This window comes from Neofelis nebulosa, chromosome 13, assembly GCF_028018385.1.
Source record: "Neofelis nebulosa isolate mNeoNeb1 chromosome 13, mNeoNeb1.pri, whole genome shotgun sequence".
NCBI lineage: Eukaryota > Metazoa > Chordata > Mammalia > Carnivora > Felidae > Neofelis > Neofelis nebulosa.
This window is the reverse complement of record NC_080794.1, coordinates 74,232,411-74,258,096: the sequence shown is the minus strand read 5'-3', so window position 1 is coordinate 74,258,096 and position 25,686 is coordinate 74,232,411. Positions and strand designations below refer to the sequence as shown.

At 40.0% G+C, this 25,686-nt stretch overlaps 2 protein-coding genes across 11 annotated transcripts in view; one reads left to right on the top strand and one right to left on the bottom strand.

Annotated features, from left to right (window-relative positions):
• The window catches only part of VTI1A (vesicle transport through interaction with t-SNAREs 1A), a 361,308-nt gene extending 354,263 nt beyond the window's left edge, over positions 1-7,045 (bottom strand). For all 7 annotated transcript variants that reach the window (XM_058697777.1, XM_058697778.1, XM_058697781.1 and 4 more), the window contains exon 1: positions 6,811-7,045. In XM_058697777.1, coding sequence (XP_058553760.1) covers positions 6,811-6,904 — 94 coding nt within the window. In that variant the 5' untranslated portion in view covers positions 6,905-7,045. The remainder of the gene's footprint in view (positions 1-6,810) is intronic.
• A 290-nt stretch (positions 7,046-7,335) lies between these two features.
• Positions 7,336-24,765, top strand: ZDHHC6 (zinc finger DHHC-type palmitoyltransferase 6). 4 transcript variants are annotated; one of them, XM_058697774.1, is made up of 11 exons: positions 7,336-7,502; positions 8,799-9,279; positions 11,024-11,115; positions 12,807-12,966; positions 14,440-14,601; positions 16,230-16,283; positions 20,739-20,906; positions 21,907-21,948; positions 22,629-22,774; positions 22,864-22,910; positions 24,152-24,765. In XM_058697774.1, the coding sequence occupies exons 2-11, from the start codon at positions 9,013-9,015 to the stop codon at positions 24,253-24,255; spliced, it is 1,242 nt and encodes a 413-aa protein (XP_058553757.1). In that variant the 5' UTR covers positions 7,336-7,502; positions 8,799-9,012; the 3' UTR covers positions 24,256-24,765. The 4 variants fall into 4 exon arrangements, with proteins under 4 accessions (XP_058553757.1, XP_058553756.1, XP_058553758.1 ...); XM_058697773.1 differs by having other exon boundaries at positions 7,336-7,564; XM_058697775.1 differs by having other exon boundaries at positions 7,340-7,458.
• The last annotated feature ends 921 nt before the right edge of the window (positions 24,766-25,686 follow it).

The following is a 25,686-nucleotide window of genomic DNA, read 5'->3' as shown; positions in this document are numbered from 1 at the left end:
TGGCTGAATCTAAAAGAATTGAGTCTGGCTAATAACCTAAGCCAAAAAAGGGACTTTATTAGAAAGACAGCTATTAGAATTAGAAGCGGGAAATCTTATTAGAACACACTGGAGTGACTCATAGAGTCAATGGTAAACATGAGCCCCCAAGCTCGGAAAGGACAGTTCCCGGGGTGGCTCGAGTACCAAGGGAGCAGGAACTCACTGACAGTCTCTGCAAAGGGAGGGTCTCGAACAGCGAGGCCAACTCTCTTCTCTGCTCACTCTGCTCATGATTCGAATCCCAGCAAACATTCTAGGAATGCACTCACGTGGGTAATGTGTTCACCTCTTGATCTGGATAGGTGGCCTGTCAGTTCCACCAAGACTGGGTTGAGGTAGTTCCTCAATGGAAAATTGAGGTGCTGCTATCAGAAGATAGAATGGAGGATTCTGGGCACCCCCAAAACAACAGATACCTACTGCGCCCACTTTTTGCAACCTCTTTGAATATACCCTTTCCCCATTTTTTGTCTGCTAAATCCCACCTATCCTTCCAGGTGATTTCCTGGGACCGATGTTATCCCCTCTGAACTCCCAGACCTCTGTGCTCTGCTCTAGTGGCTCTGATGGTCATTAGAAACTGGTGTAGTTGTCTCTTCACCCTCATTTCCAGCTCCTTGGAGGCAGAGACCGCTCTTCACACATCTTTGTCCTAATCCTGTATTTCTCACATCTTTAAGGAAAGAATGAAAAGGTGATGATTTAGAAGGAAAACATGAATGAGGAAGAAAGGAAGATGAATCAGGTGACCTTGGAAATATCTACCAACGTTAAGCTTTGGCAACCTCCTAGCACAATTCATACATATTCCCAAGAAAGCTTCATGCTTTCCACGCCAAATGGCATCCCCTTTACAAATGGCATGTTCCTAAGATTCAGAACTTCATAACTAACAGCTATCATTAGTTTCACAGGGCTGTGTGTTGAACATTATCACAGTCAACCCTCAAGACAACCCTTTGGAGATATGAGCATTATCCCATTCTCAGGCAAGCAAACAAACTCAGAGTGATTAAAGAATTTCTCCAAAGTTAAACGGCTAGTAAGTTGCAGAGTTGGAACTCCAACAAGGTCTGCTGTCCAGAACTGAGTCTTCACCACTGATACCCTACATAAAATGCACTATACGAACAAATGTCATCACCTTTTTTGTATATAGGCTTGATGAATGCTGATATACACCTAAGTCTTTGCATAGCATGACCTTCCCTTGCCCACTCGATATTAACACAAGTGCCTCATGCTTGTGTTACACACAAACCTACATAGTGTGATTTTTTTTTTTTTGCCAGTAATAAAAGAAGGTCTTCGCGAGCCTTGTACACCCCCTATAAAGTAGTGCAAGTGTCAGAGGGAACTTGATTTCAGTTGCTGCTACCTGTCTTTGTGCAATGCAGGTATTTTTAGAGAAAACAGCAGTGGAAATTGCGTACTGGGAAATGCGGAGTGAAACTACTAACAGAGGAACTTTTTATATTAGAGAACTTAAAAATGGATATGTTACTAATGCTACACTATGTAGCATGGTGGAGAATGGTCACCAGTGAAACAAAGCCATTCTAGAATGATCCATGTAATAACAGATTAGAGTTGGAGACAGCAATACGAACTCACGTTTAACTTACCATAGATGGTTACGCATACAAATATGTTTTGGTATGTATACATACGTGATTCACTGTACACACATGCATTTCCTTGTCTTTCAGCTGAGGGACCAGAAGCAATAAAACCCCAGGAGCTATGGGCATACCTAGTGTCCAGATCTTGGTTGCTAACACCATTTCTCAATAAAAGGAAGTTGGACTCCTTGTAGAAATGGTGATCTAGGACTGGTATGGGAAAAGCACAAGATGATGTTGGAGTACCCTGGAGAGTAAGACAGTGCTAAAAAGGAAAAACCAAAAACCAAACCTGCAATAATAGGGGTATATGAAGAGTACACAGAAGCCAGCTGAAGGGGCTTCCCATGGTCAAAGCTGGAACAATGTGAGCAACAAAATAAAGTAGTGTTGGAATACAAGAGAAGAAAAAAATAAAAGCACGAATCCGTGGATATAAATGACGGGATAAGCAAATGGAGAAGAACAGACAAAATCTCCCCTGCAGAGAATCCCAAATGATTAACACAGATGCTGAGCCTTCAAGGAGGTGGAGTCTGATGCCCAACTCCTGAAGTGTGGGCTATGCATATGGTTTCCTTCCAAAGAATATGGAAAAGAGGAGAAAGAGTAACTTTACAGTGGAGAAACCTGACAAACACTACCTCAGCCAGGTGATCAAAGTTAGCATCAGTAGTGATAAATTAAGTTACAGTATATATTCTTGATGGAATGTGATGAAAGTCATGCTTTATTTCTGTACTCTTCTTCCCCCAAACCTGTAACTCCAGTCTGATCACGAGAAAGGCATCAGGCTAATCTCAACTGAGGATCATTCTGGAAAATGTCCTACCAGGACTCCTCCAAACTGAAGTCTAGAGAAAAGCCTGAGAAAATTGTCACAGCTAAGAAGAACATAAGAAGCCACGATTAATAAATGTCTTGTAGTATCCTCGATTGGATCCTATAATAGTAAAAGGACATCAGGTAAAACAAACGAATACACAAAGCAAAAGGGAATCTGAACAAAGTACTGCATGGACTTCATTTAATTGTATCAATATGGGTTCACTGGCTGCAACAACAAATGTATCATATTAACATAAGATGTTAATAAAGAAAACTGAGCATGAGATACATAGGGTTCTCTATATTATCTTTGTGATTTTTTTCTATAAATCTAAATGTGTTCTAAAATTAAAAGTTATTTTAAAAAAATCAATGAAGAGTTTACTCAGGTTAACTGAATTGTTGAAGGGCGAGAGGTCCCTCTGGGATTAGAGTGCGGGTATGGGATTAGAGTATAGCTATTTCAATTTACTGTGCACCCGGGTTCCTGAACTAGAACTGGAACTATCTCTTCAACTCTAACTCTCTAGAACAACAGAAATGTGATGCGTGCAAATCGCACATGAAATTTTATATTTTCTAGTATCTACATCTTAAAAAGTAAAGAGAAACAAGTAAAATTAGTTGTAATACATGTATATATTTAGTTTTAGTAATATTTAGCCCAATATATTCAAAATATTATCATTTCACTCTGCAGCCACATTTCAAGTGTCCAGTAGCTACATGTGGACATTACAGCTCCAGAGCCACATGTATTTTAAGCAAACCACAGTATTCATAAATAAAAGCAATCTTTTCTGAAAGATTCCTTCCTACAAACACTACAACTTACAAAGGTAAGAGAGACTCATGGAACATTTATGGCTTCTTCCCTTCACAGCTATGCCTAGATGGTTTCCAAAAGCCTCCAAGGAGTGGCATAACTAATGAGCAAGACTTGAGAATTTTCTTCCAGAAAGGATGCCTGTCTTGTCCCATCACTTTCCCTTCTTTCCCCTGCCTCCCTTCTAGATTTCACGAGTTCAAAGCGCAATTTCCATTTCACATCCAAAAGACCGTGATCATTCACATCCTTTCAAATGTAGGCATTCTTCAAGAGAGATTCACCTAACTCTAGCCTAGGCAGAAAAGGAAGCAAGAATTGAGGTTTCCTTGAAGAGTTTAATTAATACCACAAAGTCTGAGAAGCTGGGTCCTGTCTAACCCTGCCAGCTGTTCTTCAGCAGTGTTAATAACATCGCTAACAGCTCATTTATCACGCACTTTTTCTGGTGAAAACAAAATGTGCTACTGTGTTCCAGACTTTCTTTCATTTGATTTTTACCACACTGTAAGTAAGGTTGAAGCAATTACCTCCTCTCGCCAATTTAAAGATGGAGGAAACAGGCTTAAAGGGACCAAGCAATTTGCTCAAGATTGAACACCTCGCGAGTAGCAGAACAGGTGCCATGTGTGAATCTCACAAAGTGGTAGGATTCACAGAAGATCATTTATCTCTCTGCAAATGGTGAAGTAAGCATATAATTGCAAAAGAACATTTTATTTAATTCTTGAGGAAGCCTCCCTGATGTAATGGCAACTTTGTACCTGTAAAGCATCCTCCCACTTAGGATTCATCACCAGAAGGAAAGGAACTTCCCAATTAGTATTAGGTATGTTTCTACCCATCCATTTTCCTGACTTTACCACCGAACACTAATCATTAAAATTAAATTCCAAATACAGTGCCATAAGAATATTACCAAGAGAGGGACTGATCTGTTTCATTAGTCCAAGTACCAAAATTATTTAAATTCAAACACTTCAGTCTAGGAACAAAGTCTCTTTATTGTTTAAAACATACCACAGAGTAATCAAATTTCTTTTATAAAATAAAGTTTTAAAGTACTCCATCTTTTCTATTCTCTCTGGAAGTAACACTTTAATACATTGTGTATGCACAGCACAGGTTGAAGTTCATGGCAATCAATTCTATTCACTCTACTTCCATTTAAATAAGTTAATAAGTTGGGGAAATAAACTGCTTTGGCTGTAAAGTGTGTTCCAATTGTAAACTTTTTAACTCAAGTAAATTATAGTTCATCTCCTCTAAGTCAACCACTAATGATGTTCTGATGGGGAGGGACTGTAATTACTTTTAATTATACTGTTTTTCTCATGGCTGTACACACTGATGGTCCAGAGACATATCTGAAATTCATAACTGCACTGGATATATTTTTTCATTTTTTCTATTTATCAATTAGAAACAGATGATAAAGAGAGCAAGCATAAGTAACTATTAAGAGGAAAACTACTATATTTTTAAGAATTACTATTATTCAATTAGTCAAGTCAGTAAGCATTTCTCCAGTGCCAGCTCTACGGTCCTTTTTCAGTTCCAATGTAACTGCTATGTTTGGGCCTTATGCCATACTATATGTAAGGTGAGTCAAGGCTTTATTTTTAAGGTACCTAAATCAAAGGTTTCCTTCAAAATGGTAAGAATCATTACATTAAAACATAAAGACGAGGAAGAAGAAAACTGTAACAAAAACTGTTTTCTTGGAAACAGCTTTTACAACTCTGCACCCATGTATGACTTTGTTACTTTATAAAACACCTTCTTAACACAAAAGCTATTCGCCCAAACAGAAAATGCTTCTTTGTTAAAACTGTTGCAATCAAAAATGAACAAAAATCCAACTGAAACCACAAGTCCTGATACTCTGCGACTCTGGAACTCAAGTCAAAGGAAGTCGCCTCCAGCAACACCCACAACAAAAATCAAGATGGTCTTGGGCAGTGGAGAAAAGCGGAACTGAAGAGAAGAGGCGAGGTGATGTATCATGAAGTGATGAGGCCATCAGCCACTCTCTCCACGAAAATCTCTGAGGCAGCAGAGCTCGGTGGTACGCTACCTTGATTCTCTCTTCTTGTTCCCTCACTTGGGCTCATAAACCTCTTTAAGACATCATCCACCTCTCCAGAACTAACTGGGACTTCAGGGGATGAGTGGGGTGTCAGTTCAGAGATCCTGGTCTCAAGCAAATGTCCCTATTAATAGAAAATGGGTCAGGAGAGGGGAAAGAAAAACGAAGAAATAAAGGAAGAACATTATTTATAAACACACAAGTTTGGGGGAAGTAGGGAAAGGGAAAGAAGAACGACAACTTAGGTCCAGCAGAAATTATTCTGGCATCAAGGACTGACTAACAAGGTGGGAATAGGGAAGCTGCCCACTAGTTCACAGATCAGTGAGCACCCTCTTTTCTGCACACTATACCCCAGAGCCAAGGTAGGGTCAAGTGCAGATGACAGTTCAGTTTCCCCGGCAAAACTAAGCCACAAGTAACAATCTTACCTGCAACTAACTACTCAAATTAAATATGTACTTAGAGAAAGATAAATCCTAAAACAATGTCTCAGAATAAAAAAAAAAACCCAAATATATTTATATTCAACTGTTATTTACTTAAACGTCTTTCTGAGCCCTTTCTAAGTAAATGCCAAGGAAATCAAACATAGCTCCCACATTCAGAGTTGACAGATTAGCATGGCAAGTAAGATATGCTAAAACTTCTAAAACAAGAACAAGAACACTTCTCGATGGGATATGTGGAATCCGAAAAGTGAGAAAAATTATCCTGTACCAAGTTTTACATAAAAGTGGGTTGCAGTCTTCCAAGAAGGATGAGAAATAAGAAATGGGGTTGGGGGTATGAAAAATACGATTATAGCAGCTAACACCAAAAAAGGGCTTTCCCTATGTTAAATTACTTAATCTCCACAACAACTCTATTGACATGTACAGTTCTCACCATTTTACCAACAAGAAAAGTTGAGAGAGGTTTAAGAAATTTTTAAGTGCCACGACTCTTAAGTGGCAGAGTGGGGTTTTGAATCCAGGCACCATAGCTCTTAATCCTACTTGGCCGAACGTAATAGTATTATTACTAACAAAACAACGGTAGTGCATATTGCAGACCTATGATCTGGGTACGTTCATTCATTCTCTTGTAATAATCACATCTCTATTTTACAAATGAAACAAAACAAAATAGAACAAAAAACGAAGACTCAGAGAAACGTTCCCAAGGTTGTACAAGTAACAAGGCGGCGAAGTCCAGATTCCAGCCCAGAAGGCTCAAATACCGAAGGCTCTTTTCGCGGCACTCCACAACCCAGCCTGGATTCTGCCTTTACCCTCAAGCAGGTCAGACTGCTTCGCCCCGGAAGGGCCCCTGAACCACCTAGCGCCTCAGAGACGCTCCACAGCCCGCGAGCCTCGGCGCCCTCGGGGCCACCCCCGCGCGGCCGGGGTCAGGGCTCTCACCAGGAGGGAGTCGGGGGACCCTCGCAATCTTGCTGGTGATCTCTGCCGTGAGCACCGCGAAGTCCTGCTCGTAGCCTTCGAAATCGGATGACATGGCGGCTCCGGAGTGATCGGCCCGGGCCGAGGCCCAGGTCGTGGCAGAGGCCACGCGGGACAGAGGAACACGGTGTTAAGGACCCCGGAGGCGGCCTCGACAGCAGAGCGGAGAACCGGGGGCAGCTCCCAGCCGGGCCGCTTCCTGGTTGTTCGTCGCAATCTCAGTCCTCCGGAAATTGGCCTGCATGCGTTTTTAATTGCCCGCTCGGACTTCAAGATTTAAAAAAATTCGCTAAGGAAAAGCACTTCTATTAGTGCCCCCCAAAGCCTCCGAAAATCTGCGCGTTCTCATGGATCACTGGAAGCATTTTTGGCCCCTCCACTTTCTGGAAAGCGGCTCTGGCTCCCCAAGCTCTAGGTCCCAGGAACCTGCTTCCCGAGGGAAGTCTGATGCGGCGAACCTGCCGGAAGTGGCTGTCACGGAGACCGCGCACCGGGCGGGAGCAGCAGAGCAGCGGCGAGAGCGCTGGCGGAGAGGCAGACTGGTGGGGGCAGGTCCCGCACTCCAGCTTCTTGCAACCGGGATTTGCTTTCTGCTTGCGCTGGACTGAGGTACCCATGATGGAGTTATCCGAGGAGGAGAAAACCTGTTCCGGGTGAGCCCAGGCCGCCCCGGAAATGCGATGGCCGAGGAGCGGGCACCAAGGACCAAACTGAGGTGGGAGTCAAGACGAGGGATGTAACTATGATTCTGGCCGTCTTCACCCCATCCGAGTGAACCCAGAATCTCCAGAATGTTGAAACCAGCCACGCTTGCCAGCATGGTCCTCCCCCGAGTGAGGATTTCTAAGCGCTCTGCTCCAGACACGGGCGGGAAACTGAGGCACAAGGCGATGGCATCTGTTGCGTGAAAGTCTTTATTACCCTGTAACTCAGCTCTTCCCTTGACTCACTGCAGTCTGGTCGGAAATACCCTTCCACCGATCTTCCGGCCCTCGCCGGCCCGCCTTCCCTGCCCCTCGCTCCAGAGGCACTTCCTCATCTTTTTTTCTCAAATACTTTAATCCGTGTTCCTTCTCTTGTGTGCCTCCAGTCACGACTTCGCACACACCTCTGTCTCCCCGTTCCGCCCCTCCCCTCCTTTCACTCTGGCTTTGCTTTCACTCGCTCGCCTCTTTACCTTTGGCCCAAATAGATCCTTATGTTGGGGTTTGGGGGCAACCGCAGGCAAATGTGTAGACCCTGCCGGGCTCATACTTGACACTTTGAGACTCGGCAAGAGGCAGTTTAGAGCTCTGTGAAAGGAATTAGATGGTTTGGTTTCTAGTCTAGGTTCAGCTGTTACTTGTGAACTTTGTGCAATCGCTTAGCCTTTCCAAACCAATTTCCGGATTCAGTCAACCTTTAAAGCCCTGCTCCCGCTCTAAAATTCTCGGTCTCCTCCAACCACCCACCAAAGACAATCACAGTTACCTGTCAGGTTGGAAACAAAGAAATAAAAACAACTATTTTAGAATCATGTATCCAGTTTACTCGCAGTTCAGACTTGAGCCCTATTTTGGATCAGATAAAAATACAGCAAAACCTTGGATTGGGAGTAACTTGTTCTGCAAATGTTCCGCAAGAGGGGCAAACATTTCCAATACATTTTAACTCGGTAAATGAGCAATGTCTTGCAATAGGAGTAGTAGGTGATGTGGAATGTCACATGGTCATAACTGAGTCAATGGTTCTTGAAATTCATTTTGATGTACCAGTGCTTTGGATTACAAGCATGTTTCCGGAAGGAATTATGCTCGCAGACCAAGGTTTTACTGGCAGTTCCTTTTGCCATTTGATAAGGTACTCATTCCATAGCACATGTGAGATGCTTTTGTTTAAGTGGTTATTGGAGTTAAATATGGTATATAATAAAATTTTTTCACTGAACTTTCTCATTTTGTTTTCTCTAGATGGGGTTTCAAGCCAAGATACTGGATTCTTCTAGTTAAGATAAAGAGCTCTGAGTGTGTAACAGTGAAAATGTCATAATCTGCGTTAACATCCCACAACTTGAAGGCATGACAATTAAGGAACACTCATGGACTTGTGGCACATGGAAATGTGTGCACAGAAAAAGGAAATCTGTGATTTTCTAAAAGTAGGAAGGCATTCTTCCTCACCAAAATGGGTGCATTCTGCTCAGTTATCAAGTTTGAAAATCTCCAAGAATTAAAGAGACTGTGTCACTGGGGTCCCATCATAGCCCTTGGTGTTATAGCAATATGTTCTACGATGGCCATGATTGACTCTGTGTTGTGGTATTGGCCTTTACATACAACTGGAGGAAGCGTGAATTTCATCATGTTGATAAATTGGACTGTCATGATTCTTTATAATTACTTCAATGCCATGTTTATTGGTCCTGGCTTTGTCCCTTTGGGGTGGAAACCGGTAAGAAAAAGATCCCTTAAGATAAGGAACTCTAATGATAATCATATATTTAGTTTATGATTTATCTGCTAACCAATAATATCAAACACAACATACTTTTTGCGTTGGTAGAGACTAAGCATATTCTAATTACTGATCATTTAAAGTCAAAGAATTTATTTTGTATCTACTTGAAAATATTCATCTAAATCAGTACTTCCCAGAGAGATTTTGTTGAATACTTGTACTTCATTAAAAGGAAAGAAAAAGAAAAATGGAGGGGCTGGTGAGTCCATAGTCCTAAATTTAAGAACCACTGCATATAATTTCACAATACAATTTGGCTAGGATCTTACTCACAATGCAATTTGGCTAGGATCTTTTTTTTTCTTAATTTTTTTAAATGTTCATTTGCTTTTGAGAAAGAAAGAGAGCCTGGGTGGGGGAGGGGCAGAGAGAGAGGGAGATGCAGAATCCGAAGCAGGCGCCAGGCTCTGAGCCATCAGCACAGAGCCTGATGTGGGACTCGAACTCACAAACTGCGAGATCACGTCCTCAGCCGAAGTCGGACGCCACGCAGGCGTCCCTAGGATCTTTTTTTATGTAATACGTTAACAGCCCTCAGAACTGAGAACAAGTCTTTAGAAATTGGTGACTTAAATCGTAGTTTTCAAATCAATGTTAAAATCATAACATTAGGAAGTAACAGTATGAATCAATTTATGGCTTTTTAAAAATTGTAGCAAGTTTATACTCATGAATTTCCATATTCCTTGCTGATGGGCACCACTTAGAAATGAAAAATCTTGGGCTCCACTCCAGACCTACGAATCAGAATCAGCATTTAACAAAATCCCCAGATGATTCTTAGGTACATTATGTTGGAGAAACACTAGTGTTCTGTTTAAAGTGAGTACAACGATGAGTAAGACGAATTCATGTTCTGAAAAATCTTATAATTGAGGAGAGAAACCAAGGTAACTTGTGTAAGTAATTACACTATGGAAAAGAATGTGATGAGTGCTGTTGAAGCTAGAAGGAAGTGAGCCTTTTTAGCTGTGGACCTGAAGGAGGAGTGTAAATTTCCATAAATGGGAAAGAAGGCATTTCAGGCATATAGTCTGAAATAACGGATGGGTTATGTACTGCAAATAAGGCTGAAACAAAGGCAGATTCTGGAGGGCCTTAAACACGTGAGGGATTTTTAGACTATAGGAAGGTATTAGAGGTTTTCAAGTGAAGCTCTGACATAATCAGAGTCATGTTGTAGGAATATTATTCTGACACTAGTTTGGATTGGAGAGAAGCTATAGTACAGGACAGTAGTTAGAAATGATTGAAATAGTGCAAGGAGGGGTGGGGAACCAGATTTCCTAAAGAGTATCAGCTCTGATGTTTGAATATCCACTTCAAGATACCTGCCAAGTTGACAGCTACCTTTTTTCTGAACTCCTACAAAGATTCTACAAAGATTTTGGAAAAGTAAAACCAGCTACAATCAGTGACGATGGGTTTAGGTGGAGCATGGGGAAGAGAAATGAAAAGTGACTTCTGGGTAATTGGAATAGTGATGCTGCTGTTACCAGTAATTCATTATTTAAAAGTATTTCTGCTCAGATAAAAGGGCAGGAAATAAGCAAGTTCAGATTCCATCCTTATCCCCATCCCCCATAAAATCAAACCCTACGAAAGCATTTTCATAAGGCTTAACTTATTACTTAGGATCAGATATCTGATGGATTCTTGTTTGTATTTTGCTGCCAAGGAAAATTCTCAGGATAGCATGTACCTCCAGTATTGTAAAGTCTGCCAAGCATACAAGGCTCCGCGGTCACATCACTGCAGAAAGTGTAACAGGTACTGTATGTCTTTGCTACTCACTGGGGACTGATCAACGTGGTGACTGGTCTCCTGTTGTTGTTCTTTCTGTCACATCAGTCCTAGTCTTATTCTCTGCAAGGTGGCTTCTTTATAAAAAACACTGTCAAAATACTTCTGTCCATATCTCCATTGTAGTCTTAAGTTATCAATTCTGATAATAAGTAAATAATCCTCACTCTTTTTTGTTATAAGTGAAAAGCTTTTATTTATTTATTTACTTACTTACTTACTTGCTTATTTGGAAAAATACACGTTTACTTTGCTTCTTACCCTGCCAAGAGTGAAAAGTTATGCCTCCAAATTGTTTCTATAGGTCAGGATTAATCATGCTTGTCTTCTGTCATCTTAACTAGCTTTAGAATTGTTCTGAGTCTAAACTATGAAGGAGACCTGCTTTTTCCATTATTTTGGTTGACTAACATTTACACTTTATCCATATCTAATAAATGAATTCAGGTGCGTATTATCACAAGTGTTTAATATAAAAAAAAGCAATGGAAAGAAAACTGAATCACTACAAAAAATATGAAATAAACTGGTACCTTTTTATTTTTTTAATTTAATTTCTTAATTTTTATTTTAAAGAGAGAGCAAGTGGGGGAAAGGGGCAAAGGGAGGGTGGGAAAACCTTAAGCAGCTTAATGCTCAGTGCGGAGCCTGATACCAGGCTCAATCCCAAGACCCTGGGACCATAAGCTGAGCTGAAATCAGGAGTCAGACACTCAACCGACTGTGCCACCCAGGTGCCCTGGCACCTTTTTAAATAAACAGCTGTTCCACTAATTAGAAATTTGTGATAAGAGTGTTGAGGTTTAGGAGAACGTTTGTAGCAAATAAACATTTGGTATGAGGCCGGGAAATTTTCTTCTAGCAACAAGGGAAGGAAGCTCAGTAAGACTTTGCTTGTTATACCACACCTTATATTCCATAGTTAGTATGCTTAGCTCAGAGATTCCACATCTAAAGGATGTGGAAGGAAGGAAGGAAGTTAGTTAGTTCGTTCTAGGTCTGCTGGGTCCCATCCACCCCAGTGGAGATTTTGTGGTCTCTGTCGTACTCCGCTTCAGTCACTGCATTTCAGAGCTAGAGGTAAATCTGGAACCCATGCTTATTTCTCTATGATGAACCTCTTAGCAGGACTCCTGAATTCTTTAAGCAAACTCCCTTGTAGCAGACGTCTTTTCCTCAGAAGCTGTTATAAAGCCTGCCTTTTCTTGTGCTGTTTAGAAATTGAAAGAAGTCACTGGTCAAAGTTGTTTAAAAACTCATAAAGACTTTCTATTCCGTAGAGTATAATTCCTCTGTGACTCAGACATGCTGGATTCCTATTTGCTTGATCTTCTGAAGACCAAAGTGATTTAAAGTAGATTGGAGGGGCGCCTGGGTGGCGCAGTCGGTTAAGCGTCCGACTTCAGCTCAGGTCACGATCTCGCGGTCTGTGAGTTCGAGCCCCGCGTCGGGCTCTGTGCTGATGGCTCAGAGCCTGGAGCCTGCTTCTGATTCTGTGTCTCCCTCTCTCTCTGCCCCTCCCCAATTCATGCTCTGTCTCTCTCTGTCTCAAAAATAAATAAACGTTAAAAAAAAAATTTAAAAAAATAAAAAAAATAAAAAAAAATAAAGTAGATTGGATTTTTTGCCTCATGTGTTACGTAAATTTTTCTTGTTAGATGTGTGCTGAAGATGGACCATCACTGTCCTTGGATCAACAACTGTTGTGGTTTCCAAAATCATGCTTCGTTCACACTGTTTCTCCTTTTAGCACCGCTGGGTTGTATTCATGCTGCCTTCATTTTTGTTATGACTATGTATACCCAGCTTTATAATCGGGTAAGTGACAACATTTGTTATAAAATCACTTATGCCAGATTAAATGGCAGTTATTATTTCAGGAGTCCCATTGGGAAATAAGATTTCTATGATTTAGGTCGGGAAACAATTTTGCTTTACCTGTGTATGAATTTCTTTAAAAAAAAAAAAAAAAGTACTAAAATTTAATTTTTAAAATTAACTTAACAGAAGTCCATGGGGGAAGGGAAGGGAAAATAAAAAACAAAAAGAGGTTAGAGAGGGAGAGAGCCAAAGCATAAGAGACTCTTAAAAACTGAGAACAAACTGAGAGTTTGATGGGGGGTGGGAGGGAGGACAGGGTGGGTGATGGGTATTGAGGAGGGCACCTTTTGGGATGAGCACTGGGTGTTGTATGGAAACCAATTTGACAATAAATTTCATATTTAAAAAAAGTACTAAAATTTAATTTTTAAAATGAGGAAAAATTATTTTGTTTTGGAAACTTACTAACTGTAGTCGAAGTTGATAATATTTTATTACTGTGTATATATAATTTATTTGATCTCACACTTTATAGCTGTGGTAAGAATAATTAGAAGAAAAGGAACAGGAAGAAAAAGACAACACTAATATTTTGTTTCCATTTGATTCGTGTGGCAAGGTGTAGTTCTTTTGTTCCAGTGCCTTGGAAGGTGCCTCATGAAGCAGGCACATGTCCTAAAATATGTAAAAGCTTTGGTTGATTTTTGGCAGGTAGTCATGAGATAAAGTTCAAGGGTCACAAATTTAAGTCCCTAAAGAAGCCTGAAAGTAAATGAGATTCATAGGTCTAATGGGACTATGGCACCGAGAACACTTGCCCTTCACAGATGGGACAACCCATATTCAACTTCAGCCTCTTTTTAATGTTGGAAATCTAGTCCAATAATACTAGATCTTCCAGTCTTTCAGGAAAAATTAGAAAATCTGCATTTTTTTGTTTAGTGTCTCCTGATTTTTAAATGTTGGCACCTGGCTGAATATTTTAAAACATCTTGCAGGCCGGGCAATAGGCATCTGCAGGCCATATTTGGCCTGCATTTTGCCTGTTTTTAACCTCTGGTTGTGGAACATGAGGGAAGAAACAACTGAATCCTCGGCTATCTTCTTGCTGTGGAAGGTTCCTGTAAATATTGAAAAGCCAGGAGAAGATGGACGCCACAGTCACAATTTAGACTGATGACTAGTGCTGTTCATACATAGTAATGTTAGTGGGCTGTGCCCTGCGCTTTCGAGGAAATAATTAAAAACAAAAAAAGTGACATTTGAAAATAACTAAGAACGATATTGCGCCTATCGGTATGAGTTGAGGCCACAGTAGGAATTAGAAACAAATTGGAAATTCGTTTGCTTTTAGCCACCGCTTTAGGTTATCATTTGTTGATCTTTTCTGATCAAGTGGCTTTAAATGTTCCAGTAGCGTCTGACCCTTTATGACAACTGAATATTTCAAGTGTGTGTTTTTCTTTGTAGCTCTCCTTTGGGTGGAACACGGTAAAGATTGATATGAGTGCGGCCCGCAGAGATCCTCTTCCACTTATTCCCTTTGGATTAGCAGCATTCGCGGCCACCCTGTTTGCATTGGGATTAGCTTTAGGAACAACCATAGCTGTTGGGATGTTGTTTTTTATCCAGGTAAGTTCCTTGGTTACCTCTAGCTAAAAGTTGTCAACTTATCGGGGCTGCCTGTAATGAGAAAGAGATAAAGGCTGCATTTAAGAATGCAGCGTGAAGTGGACATTATTGTAATGTATTCCATCTAGGTAACTAATTTAGCCTCTGGACTAGTCAGATAATTTTGAAGTAACTTTGCCAGCATTTCTAGGTAACTTACTTAATTTTTAGAATGTTAACTTGGAGTCCTGTATCACTTTATAATTGAGAAAGCTCTTCTCCCATTTATGGTCTCTCTTGATCTTCACGTCAACCCCCCCAGAAAGAGTTGAAGAGGAGTATTTTCCCTTCCGTACAGAAGAGTAATCAAATCACAGAAAGTGACTTAACCCAAGATCACTCACGCATGTGTTCAGTAAACATAATTGGTAATACTATTTTATAACAGCATATATTTAATCATCATCATAATATAGCCAGCGTTTATTGCACACTTATGTGCAAGACACTGTCTTAAGGACATCACATATATTAACTCATTTAATCTCAGTAACAACCCTCTGATTTGGATGCTATTTAATGCCTACTCTGATGAATTACTCTGCTAATTTCTGAGAGTACAGTAATGAAAATGAAAAGCGTCCTGCCCCTAGGGAAGTTCACAATTAGTAGTAAACATGCAACTAATACTGGGTGGTGTGAGTGTCATAGATTTATGTACAAAGTGCTGTGAGAACACAGAGGAGGAGGATGTGGCCCTGAAGAGATCACAAAGTGGTTATGATTCATTCCTTTCACTGAGTCAGTTTATTCATTAATCGAAGGCCTGCTGTAGGCCAGGTGTTGTGCTAGGCCCTAGCCTAGGAACACGAAGGGGACTCCTTGCCCACGGGTGTGTCTGTACGGACCCAGCCAGACTTCAAGGAAATGCCGAAATGCTGGAGCTGAGGGCTGTGATGCATCGCCCAACCCGTTTACACGCATAGTTTTAAAATACGCCAATTTTGGTTGTACTTCATATATTCTATTAGCCTGGGATCAAATTCTTTGAAAAAATTTCCCCGGTGCCTCTCATTAAGAATCATATTAAAAATAAACTAAAACCCTGTGGTGTAAAAACCCACATCAGTGGAATTAGTCCTAGCTAGGAGGGTCAGTTAATAGAATCAAGACTGAATATATTGGGTTTTTAAGGTAAGCAGAATATCTGGTCATGTTGGGATGATATGAGTCACTTTCATGTAATAAATAATCATAAATTTAAGGTGAATTAAAAATAGTGATAGATTTTAGTAACAAAATACACAAGTGCTGATTAAGTGGATTATATCCATATTTTATTAATACTTTGGAAACCTTGATCAGAAGATAGTACTTAAAACGTGAATTTTTATCAAAATAGTAGATTCAGATTTGATTATGGATTGCCGTAATCGTTTTATGGAGAGGCGTTGTGGTGCAGTGCTTAAGAACAAGGACTTTAGAGTCAGATGGAGCGCAGAGTGTCTTGCTTAACCTCTGTTATCCTGGTATCTTCATCAATGGAACGGAGCAACAAAAACTATCTCCTAGGGTTACTATGAAGATGATAATCTTAAATGGACCAAAGTTTCATCATAAAATTTTACTGTTCATTATTTAATTTTCAGATGAAAATAATTCTCAGAAACAAAACTTCTATTGAATCATGGATTGAAGAAAAGGTAAATTTTAATAATTGTTTCCTCAACATCAATAAGGATTAGTTCATAGGCCAGATTAACTAATAAATGCCCGGAAGTAAAAACTTGACTACCAGATGGCTTCCTTAAGTCATTTGCCTGCCACATAAAAGGCAAATATAGGAAACATTTTGATTTATTCTTTATTTGACATAACTCCCACAGAAATCTGCTTCTCGTTCACCCTGGAGTTGGTGAAGAAGTCTAAACCACACATTAAGCCATTTGGCCATTCTTTCTCGGGTTAGGGGAGAAGGCAGACCGTTTGGAAAGGAACTTCTGTCCTACCGAGGTGCCATTAAGGTGTTTTTTTTAGTGCTTTAAGACTAAAAAAGCCTTATAAACCTGGATTATAGCATAGCTTGCCACAGACCTCACAACGTTTCCATTGTGATTCTGTTGTAAAAAGTCAGTCTGACTACTCCGCTCCCTGCTTAAAGCTGCTCAGAGCCTCACCATCACTGGAGCAGGGGTTACAGACCCAAATGCCTGCAGGGCCAGCCGGTAGATAACCCAGATGGCAGGGACTGGCCTGTGTACAGAGCTGCCTAACAGATGAAGCTGAATGTTGCCTCAGGGGCTACTCAGCCAGTATCCTGAGATCATCTCGTTGTTTTTCAAGAAAAGCAAGAGATCTGGATTTCTGTGACATCTCTTTTCTATTTTTAAATATTAGCAAGAAATTCTCATTAAAAACAAGCACACTTTGTGGGCCAAATAAAACACACCAATGGGACACATTTAGCCCCTGGCAGCCAGTTTGTGGACTTGAATTTATAGCAGCAGCCCTCAGATGTTTCGGTCTCAGGACCCTTTTACATCCTGAACATTGTTAAGGGCCCTAAAGAACTTTGGTTAGTCTGTGTAATATCGATGATTGCCATATTTTGTGAGAAAAATTGTGAAGATTTATTATTTCATTTAAAAATAACAATAACAAAGCCATTATATGTTAATAAAAATCGCATATTTTTAAAACTTAGTATATTTTCCAAAGTGAAAACTAGGGAGAAGAGTGGCATTGTTTTATATTTTTATAAATCTCTTTAATATCTGACTTAACAGAAGACAGTTTGATTCTCACATCTCCCGTATTCAGTCTGTTGAGATATGTTGCTTTGATTGAAGTATATGAAGAAATTCCAGCCTGACACAGATAAGTAGATAGAAGAGGATAGAGTATTTTAATAGGCTTTTTGGATAACTGTGGATACTCTTGGATACTACATTGAAACTTGACAGGTGATAGTTCCTGAAAGGTTAGTTGCATGGGAGATGTGAAGGCACATCAGTAAACTTTGTATTTTTTTACATTTAAGTGCATCAGTACATCTTGCTCTGTGAATGGGCCTTTTACCCATACAAGATTTTATAGCACCAGGTTTTGGCCATTTGGAAAATACAATTTCACAGAGTTAGGAAGATTTTCCAAATGGTGACACATTCATTCACATCACTACCAAGTTTATGGGGGAAAATCTTTAAATTCTGGAAAGCTTTCAAGCTCATAGTGGTGGATACAGATTTTCCAAAATTTTAATTGTCACTTGAAAGCCTTCATTTTTTCAGTTGTTTACATTGAAGTAACAGCTTGAGTTTGTTCATTTTTGAGAAAATTTCTGCCAGGTACTGACATTTCAGTAACCTTACTGTGTTTCATTATTCATTCTGTCAAGTAAAAATAGCGTTGTGTGAAAGAAGCTGGCTCCACAGCTTTTGTTAGTCCCAACTCAAACAGATGTTCTCCTTGAGACAAACACATCGGAATGCTTTATGTGCACTTTCCATCTTGTCACACAGAATATTCATAGGACATCTACTTGAGGTTGAGATTTAATAAAAAAAATAATTTTTATTGCTTCATCAGGGGCATTCTTATGTAAAACTTTTGTTTGGTTTTTTTTGTTTTTTTTAACTATGAGTATGTACCAGTGAAGAATATGATAATCACTAATACAGAGGGGGGCCACTGTCTTGATTCCTGCTCAAGGTACTGGCAATTTTACCCACTATTGCAAATGTCAACACAATGAAAAAAGCAAATGACATCTTAGTATTATGATGAAAGTTGCTTGACTTTGTTGGACACCAAGAAAAGCTCTTGGGGACTCGAAGAGGTGCGCAAAGCATACTTTGAGGACGGCGGATAGACAGGTTTAAGTCCAAGCTCCATAGCTTATACATAATCAAACCGTTCATGTCTTCCCCTTACCTGTTTCTTCTACCGCAGTTCCCACCCCTCCCCACCCCATTGCACTCTCGATACCAACTAATACCAGAAACCACAACTTCTATTTTGTACATCCCGTGCTTCTGTATCTTTCCACATGTCATTCCCTCTGCCTAGGACACTCTCGCTCCCTCTTTTTTGCCTGATTTCTTGTCCCTCAAGATTTAGCTTAGGTGCCATTTCTTCCTAAGAACCTTCCTTGACTCTCCCTACACTAGTTTAAGTACCTTGTTTGCCTTTCCCATAGCATCTATCACATACCTCTGTTACCTTTTAACCCAGTATTGCTAGAATCCCCCCAACTTCACCGAGTGCTTCTCTTAGGCAGAGACCATGCCTCAGTCATGTTTAAACTACACTCATCCTGAGAATAGAAAAAGGAATAGATGTGAAATACAGTCTATATACAAAGTCTAGTCAAATAGTTGATCTGTACATAGGGGATTTCCTATATAAAGCGATTTGTATACTTCTGAAAAATCCACTTATGGACATTTTATATAAAGGCATGAATCCCAGTGAATGGATTTATCACAGAACTAAGAAGTTGAGAATTATCTACAGCTGTTTGCATTTAAAGCTTTTACTCTGAACTTACAAAGCCCTACATCTGAACTTCATAAAATTAAACTGTGTGATCATAGATGCGTATAGTGGCTTTTCATGAGATGCTTTGTAGAAAGTAAGTAAAATGTTTTCAATTCTGGAAAATAAATAAATAAATAAATAAACTACACTCATCCTTAACCACGCTTTGTTTGTTAAGAGCCGAAATCTGTTCTTTGAGACTCTTATCCGTTGTGAAGACTCTGAAGCTTTATAAAAAGAGAAAATAAATTATCCTTTACTTTTTGGGTGGGGATTTATATAGTTCAGTAGATTCATACATACATATAGCTTGACAGTTCTTTTAATTGAATTTAATTCTTTTATTGAATTAACATCAATATTACTTTATAAGTAATTGCGAGAAGTTTTCCCTAAAATACTGTCCCGTGATAATAAAATATTTCAAGGTACCATTTCTAGTTAGCATAATATATCCTGATTATATTAATAATTTTTTTTGAATGGCCAAGGCTCTTTATAGAATACCATGCTAAATTTAGAAGTTATTGTATTTGTAATATTTCTTTAAATGTTTATTTTTGAGAGAACGTTAGCGTGGGAGGGGCAGAGAGAGGGGGTGGGATCCAAAGTGGGCTCTGTGCTGACAGCAGCGAGCAAGCCCGATGTGGGGCTGGAACTCAGGAACCTGAGATCATGACCTGAGCCAAAGTCAGACGCTCAACCGACTGAGCCACCCAGGTGCCCCTAGAATGTATTTTAAAACTGCACTCTGTTGCCAAGTAAAAAATACAAATAAATGATTATATTAAGTTCATAGAAAATTTATCGAAATCACCACAACTAGAACTTATACAAATTTCAACTGGGTTTGTACGCTTATTATAGGAATAAATAATGTATCTTTATACCACTAGGTGTCAGTGGAACTTAAGAAATTCTAAGCCAGTTTATGTCCTTCTGTTAAAGCTAACAATTAAATTTAAACAATTTATGCAACCTGAATATTTAGGTATATGCATAAAATGTATGTATAAATGCATATATAAGTGAATGTATATACATGTGTGGTGGTATAAAAAATGAGAGAAGATCTGCACATATCTGCTAATTTAAAAAAAAGGTCAGAGAACGGTGACTCCCCTGGTGCACCTGCCCTGGCCATTCCCACAGGTGTTGCTGCCACCCAGGATGCACCATTACATTGTAGAGCACCCCACGCAAGAGTTCTTCTATCCTACATAAACTCCTGCTGTTTCTTAAATCTTTGTATCAACAGCCCTTCTTTACACCTGGATCCTTTTGCTTTGCTAAACGACCAGGAGCAATGAGGATTTTTTATATGTGGAGTAAAGCTGTTAACTCTTTTAATAAGCATTTTTGAATACTTGTTCTGAAATAAGCCCTGTAAGACATTTCCTGAATGATCTACGAGGTTGGTGCTGGGTAGCAAGGTCCTCTTCAGATAAATTTGTCTATGTCTTCTGTGTACCCTAACATTACAACAAGGAGGAAGCTTTTCTAGGAGTGATACAGATGTGGGAAGAAACGTATATTACTGTCAATACTGCCAACAGTATGTTCCTTAAAGCCAGTGAAGGCAGAGGCGTTTGCCACTTTAACATCTCTGTTCCCCACAGGCTAAAGATCGAATTCAGTATTACCAACTAGATGAAGTCTTTGTTTTTCCCTACGATATGGGAAGTAGATGGAAGAACTTTAAACAGGTATTTACGTGGTCAGGGGTCCCTGAAGGAGATGGGCTCGCGTGGCCGATAAGAGAAGGCTGTCACCAGTACGACTTAACAGTGAGTATTTCTGTTCAATCTTTCCTTTCTGTCTCATTTTCTTCCTCTAGTTCCTCTTAACTCAAATGACGTTTTGTAGTAAAATAATGATTTTTTTTTTTCAGTAAGGCACTAAGGTAACAGTCCTAAATCACTCCTTGTATCATGTCTTTCTGTTAATTTAAATCTCTCTTTAATTCTGCATATGTGTGAAATAAAGTCCTGATCCGTTCACTCAGTCCTATAAAATCTGGCCTACAACTGCCCTCCCAACTACTTCCTAATGGGAATCACCGTGTCCAGTCAACCCGGCTTCCTCAGTGAACTCCTTGTGCGTTCCTGCCACCTAATTCTGTCCATACTGTTTTTTCTCTCTAACATGACTTCCCTATCAGAAATAATATTAAGGTGAGTTTCAGCCCCACCTCATCGGAATTCGACACTTAACCATCTACTGTTGTATGGTGCTTGTGAAGTCTAACATTTTATTTATTTCTTAGATCTTAGACCTGTAATTTGACAAGATTCTGGCACAGAGGCCATGAGCTACCTCAATTTCCCCTACTGTGTCTCATATAGTACCATTTATTAAATTGTTGCTAAATAAGTCAAGAAAAGTGAGTCGTCATGATGACTTTTAGTCGAGACTCATGGATGAATCTCGCAGTCTGTCTGCCTTGTCTCTAAAGAATCTGTGAGTCTGTGTATCATCCTCACCTCCGGGACTAGCCTAGAAGCCCCAGGAGGACAGAGAGCGCATCTCCCTGATCCCTGGGCTGTAAGGAATAGTCAGTGAGTAGACACAGATGAAGATTGTAGAGGATACTGAGAAAAGAGCCCGTCAGCTCCTGCTCGCGGTCGTAGGGCCCTCTTTCCTCGCTATGAGAAACATGTGGCCTTTGAATTGTCAGCACTGTGAAGTGCTCGAAAATCAGGAGTTTGTCATGTCACTCTGATGCAGTAGATGGCAAAAGGCTGTTTTTCAACCCTGAGATCGTGTTTTTTCTTTCTGTATCTCCAGATTGAACAGTTGAAACAAAAAGCAGATAAGAGAGTCAGAAGTGTAAGTAATTTTTTGCAATGGTACTAGTTTCTTTCTCCTTGTTGTCACGCTCTACACTTCTGTATAGTTTTTCAAATTGCCTTTGAGTAGAAGGCAACTGTTGGCTTTTATTAAATAATATTTCCTAACATAATTGTTGAAATTTGATACAGTTCACTTTTGCTTTCACTTACATAGTTTGGACTGGCCATTTGGAGGGAATGTAGTCAATTTACATTGCCAACAGAAAAATAATTATCCTCAGTCTAGCTCGTTAGTGTGAAACCCATCCTTACACTTCTGCTGTATAATATCACGGCCACTAGCCACATGTGGCTATTTAAATTAAATAAAATCAAATAAAATATTCAGTTCCTTGGTTGAACTAGCCACATTAGAAGTGCTCAGTAGCTACACGTGTCTAGGGGCTAGCACATTGGATACCACAAATATAGAGCATTTCCGTCACTGCAGAAAGTTCTATTGGCCAGCACTGTTCTAGAATTTAATTCTTAGCTAAGTGCTTGAAATGAAGGGTCAGAAAAGCCTGGAGAACTAGAAACGTCAGTTGCCTCCTATAAAGGAACTGGGAGGGAAAGACTTGTCACCTGATACTTTGGGTCCACCTTTAACAATTTAAATTCAAACTTACAGAAATTCAGGGGTAAATGTTAGATTGTTCTTCTCATTACTGACGCCAGGTTCGGTATAGAGTAATAGAAGATTACAGTGGTGCCTGCTGTCCTTTGAATAAGGGAATCAAAACCTTCTTCACAAGTCCCTGCACTGAAGAGCCTCGAATAAGGCTACAGAGAGGGGAATTCATTTTGGCCACAAGAGGGTTACGGTAAGTGATAAAAGTAGTGAATTTCTTCTTTAATGACAAAGTTAGCATCTCTCCTAAAAAGATTAATTTTAATCTCTTAAATATTTCAGATACTGGTTGTATGGAGATAAAATTCTCGATGATTCCTTTGTAGAAGGTATGGAAATGGAAGGGGGCGTTTAATAGAAAAGACTGCTAGTAATGATTCCATATTTAACAAGAATAACCCCTAACAGTCACTTGTCACATGCATCAGGGCACATAACAGACACATCCTCAAGCAACAGAAAGAGGCTTCTTATGCTATTTCTGTACAGCACTTCTATTTTTCAGGTCTTTTTAATGGTTGCCAATATTGGAGCTCATTGTCACCTGTGTGACAGGTACTTGTGGAAGTGCCACTTGCTTCATGTGTGGTATCCAAGTCCCCAGCAGCCCTCTGAGGGAGGTACTAGCATTTACCTGTCATTGGCGAGGGAGCCAAAATGCAGTGAGACTGAACACGTTGCCCAAGGCCACCCTAAAAACAGATTAGAGCCAGGGCTCCAAGCCAAGTGGCCTGTGTCCCAGATGCCTGTGCCACACACTCCCCACTGTGAATGAATATTCCTATTAAGTATTAATGGAAACTGATGGATTGAAATTTTCCGTGTCTCTGATTTTATTTAAGTTTTAGAATTGTTCCTTTTTATTTTTTTTAATGTTTTTTATTTATTTTTGAGACAGCGTAAGCAGGGGAGGGGCAGCGTGAGGGGGACAGAGGATCTGAAGCAAGCTCTGTGCTGACAGCAGCAAGCCCGATGCGGGGCTCGAGCTCACGAACCGTAAGATCATGTGTGACCTGGGCCAAAGTCGGACTCAACCGACTGAGCCACCCAGGTGCCCCTAGAATTGTTTTCTTTTTAAGTAAAGATTAATCCTGGATGCTTTCTTAAAAACACTAGGTTAATTGTTAATTAACCCCATATGACTTCTTGGGCAGCCTTGATATAAAAATTTACATGTTAGGAAAAAACCTAGAAAGGAAATTCACAGAAGCTCCAGGGAGATAGTTCCCTGAAACAGATAAAGTATGACAGTGTGCCAAAAACCCCACAATCACACATGTGTAAGTGAATGCCCAAACTGGGACATTCCGCCCCGACTCCCCTTAGGGGTTGTCCTAAACCACATTAGCACCTCTCCCAGGTAACAGAATTTGAGAAATAGTGATTTTCTAGCTTGTCAGAAGCATTTAAAAACCATTTTTCCCCTCAAATTATGCTTATAAAAGATGGTAAAGGGCGAAAAAAGTAACGCATAACTAAAAGCTTATTGATTTGGAGTAATAGGACTTATGGGACTCAGCAATATCATTGCCGTAGATCTATTTCACCTCAATTTTATTTTCTTCCTCAGGTGTTTCAAGGATACGAGGCTGGTTCCCTAGAAACTGTGTGGAGAAGTGTCCCTGTGATGCTGAAACAGATCAAGCCCCAGAAGGCGAGAAGAAAAATAGATAGCTACGGTTATACTAAAATTATTCTTTAAGTCCTCTCCATTACTTGAAAACTGTACAGATTACTAAAGAATTATGCAATGAGCCTACTCTGGTTAAGGTGTTCTTTTCCTCAAAGGTGCCCTAGTGCCATAATCTAAATATTTTTATTACATTTTGAAATGGAGAAGCCATTCTGCATATGCCTTTGAATTCTTACCCCTTTTGCCACCTCTTCCTCTCCCCAAAAGGAAAAACACTTCACCCAAGTAAGTCAGTTGCATTTTCTCTAGGACTTTTTTTATGCGCTGCACACTACGGACCTCACCTGCAGATACAGTTCCCCCTTTGCCAGGAGCATCTGCATGTGATGCTTTTATCCTGTTTGCCCCTCAGTTGACATTTCTTATGTGATATTCTAGATACTATAGAACATAATATGTAAGATTCAATATAAGCTTAAATTTTATTACCTGTCTTTTAATAATGCAGATTTTGTCAAATCAAATAAAGATCAATGGATGTTCTGTATAAATCTAGCTTTTACTAGTTTCTTTTGGCTGACTAAAAAGGTTTGTCTTAGTTCTTTATGGAAAAACTTCTTTATAACCATGTGAAAAATTTGCATGTTTGAGCTGCTCATTCATTAAGCGAACCCTATTATTGGCATATTGAGATCACAGCATTCTAGGAAACTTTCAACCTAGTGAGCTCCAGCTGCTCGTGTGTGCTTGAATCTATCGGAGCCTGAAGCTTATGTGACTGGTAGGACCTAAGCTGGTGGATTTGGATGCTTAAAGTTGGGCTTGTCTGACACAAGTAGAATTATAGAAGTCACCTACTCTGATACTAATTATTTCCAAGGCAGGGAATTTGAGCTCTGGGCGGGGGATCAGGCATGTAACAGCACTTGGGAAAGGGCACTTGGCAGTGAATAAAACATGACTCTGTCCCATTCTAGTGATAGGTGGGGAGGTGGACAGAGAAGCAAAACCTGCATCACATGGAGCCATTGATTATGAAGAAAGCGGGTAAGATGGTCTGATGGAAGGGACCTGAAGCAGTTGAGGGGACAATCATGTGCCTCTGGGAGCAGCTTGCGTTTCAAGCAGAGGGAATAGCCAGAACAACAGGCGGGGATGTGCCTGGCATGTTTGAGGAATGGGAAGGCAGCCAGTGTGGTTTAGTTGGAATCAGTGAGTTGGGAGTAGGAGAAGAGGTCAAGGAGGTAATAGGAGCCAGGCCATGGAGGGACCTGTAAGTTAATTCTTGCCTTCCTTTGTTTCAGATACTCAAGAACAGACATTCAGCTTTTCTGGGCTCAGGGTCTAGAAAGACCATCCAGGAACATTCTTCTTACCTCCAGTTAGAGGACAGAAAGGAACACTGTTCAAGTCTACTTAGAACACAACAAAGATGGTAAAAGATGAAATGATGAATTATGTGCTTGGTTGGA

Bases quoted from the DNA above. Each gene is read 5' to 3' on its own strand.
- ZDHHC6 (XM_058697774.1), top strand. From the start codon at position 9,013: ATGGGTGCATTCTGCTCAGTTATCAAGTTTGAAAATCTCCAAGAATTA. The intron at 9,280-11,023 runs GTAAGAAAAAGA...TTTGCTGCCAAG, and splicing joins TCCCTTTGGGGTGGAAACCG to GAAAATTCTCAGGATAGCAT. The intron at 11,116-12,806 runs GTACTGTATGTC...TTTTCTTGTTAG, and splicing joins CACTGCAGAAAGTGTAACAG to ATGTGTGCTGAAGATGGACC.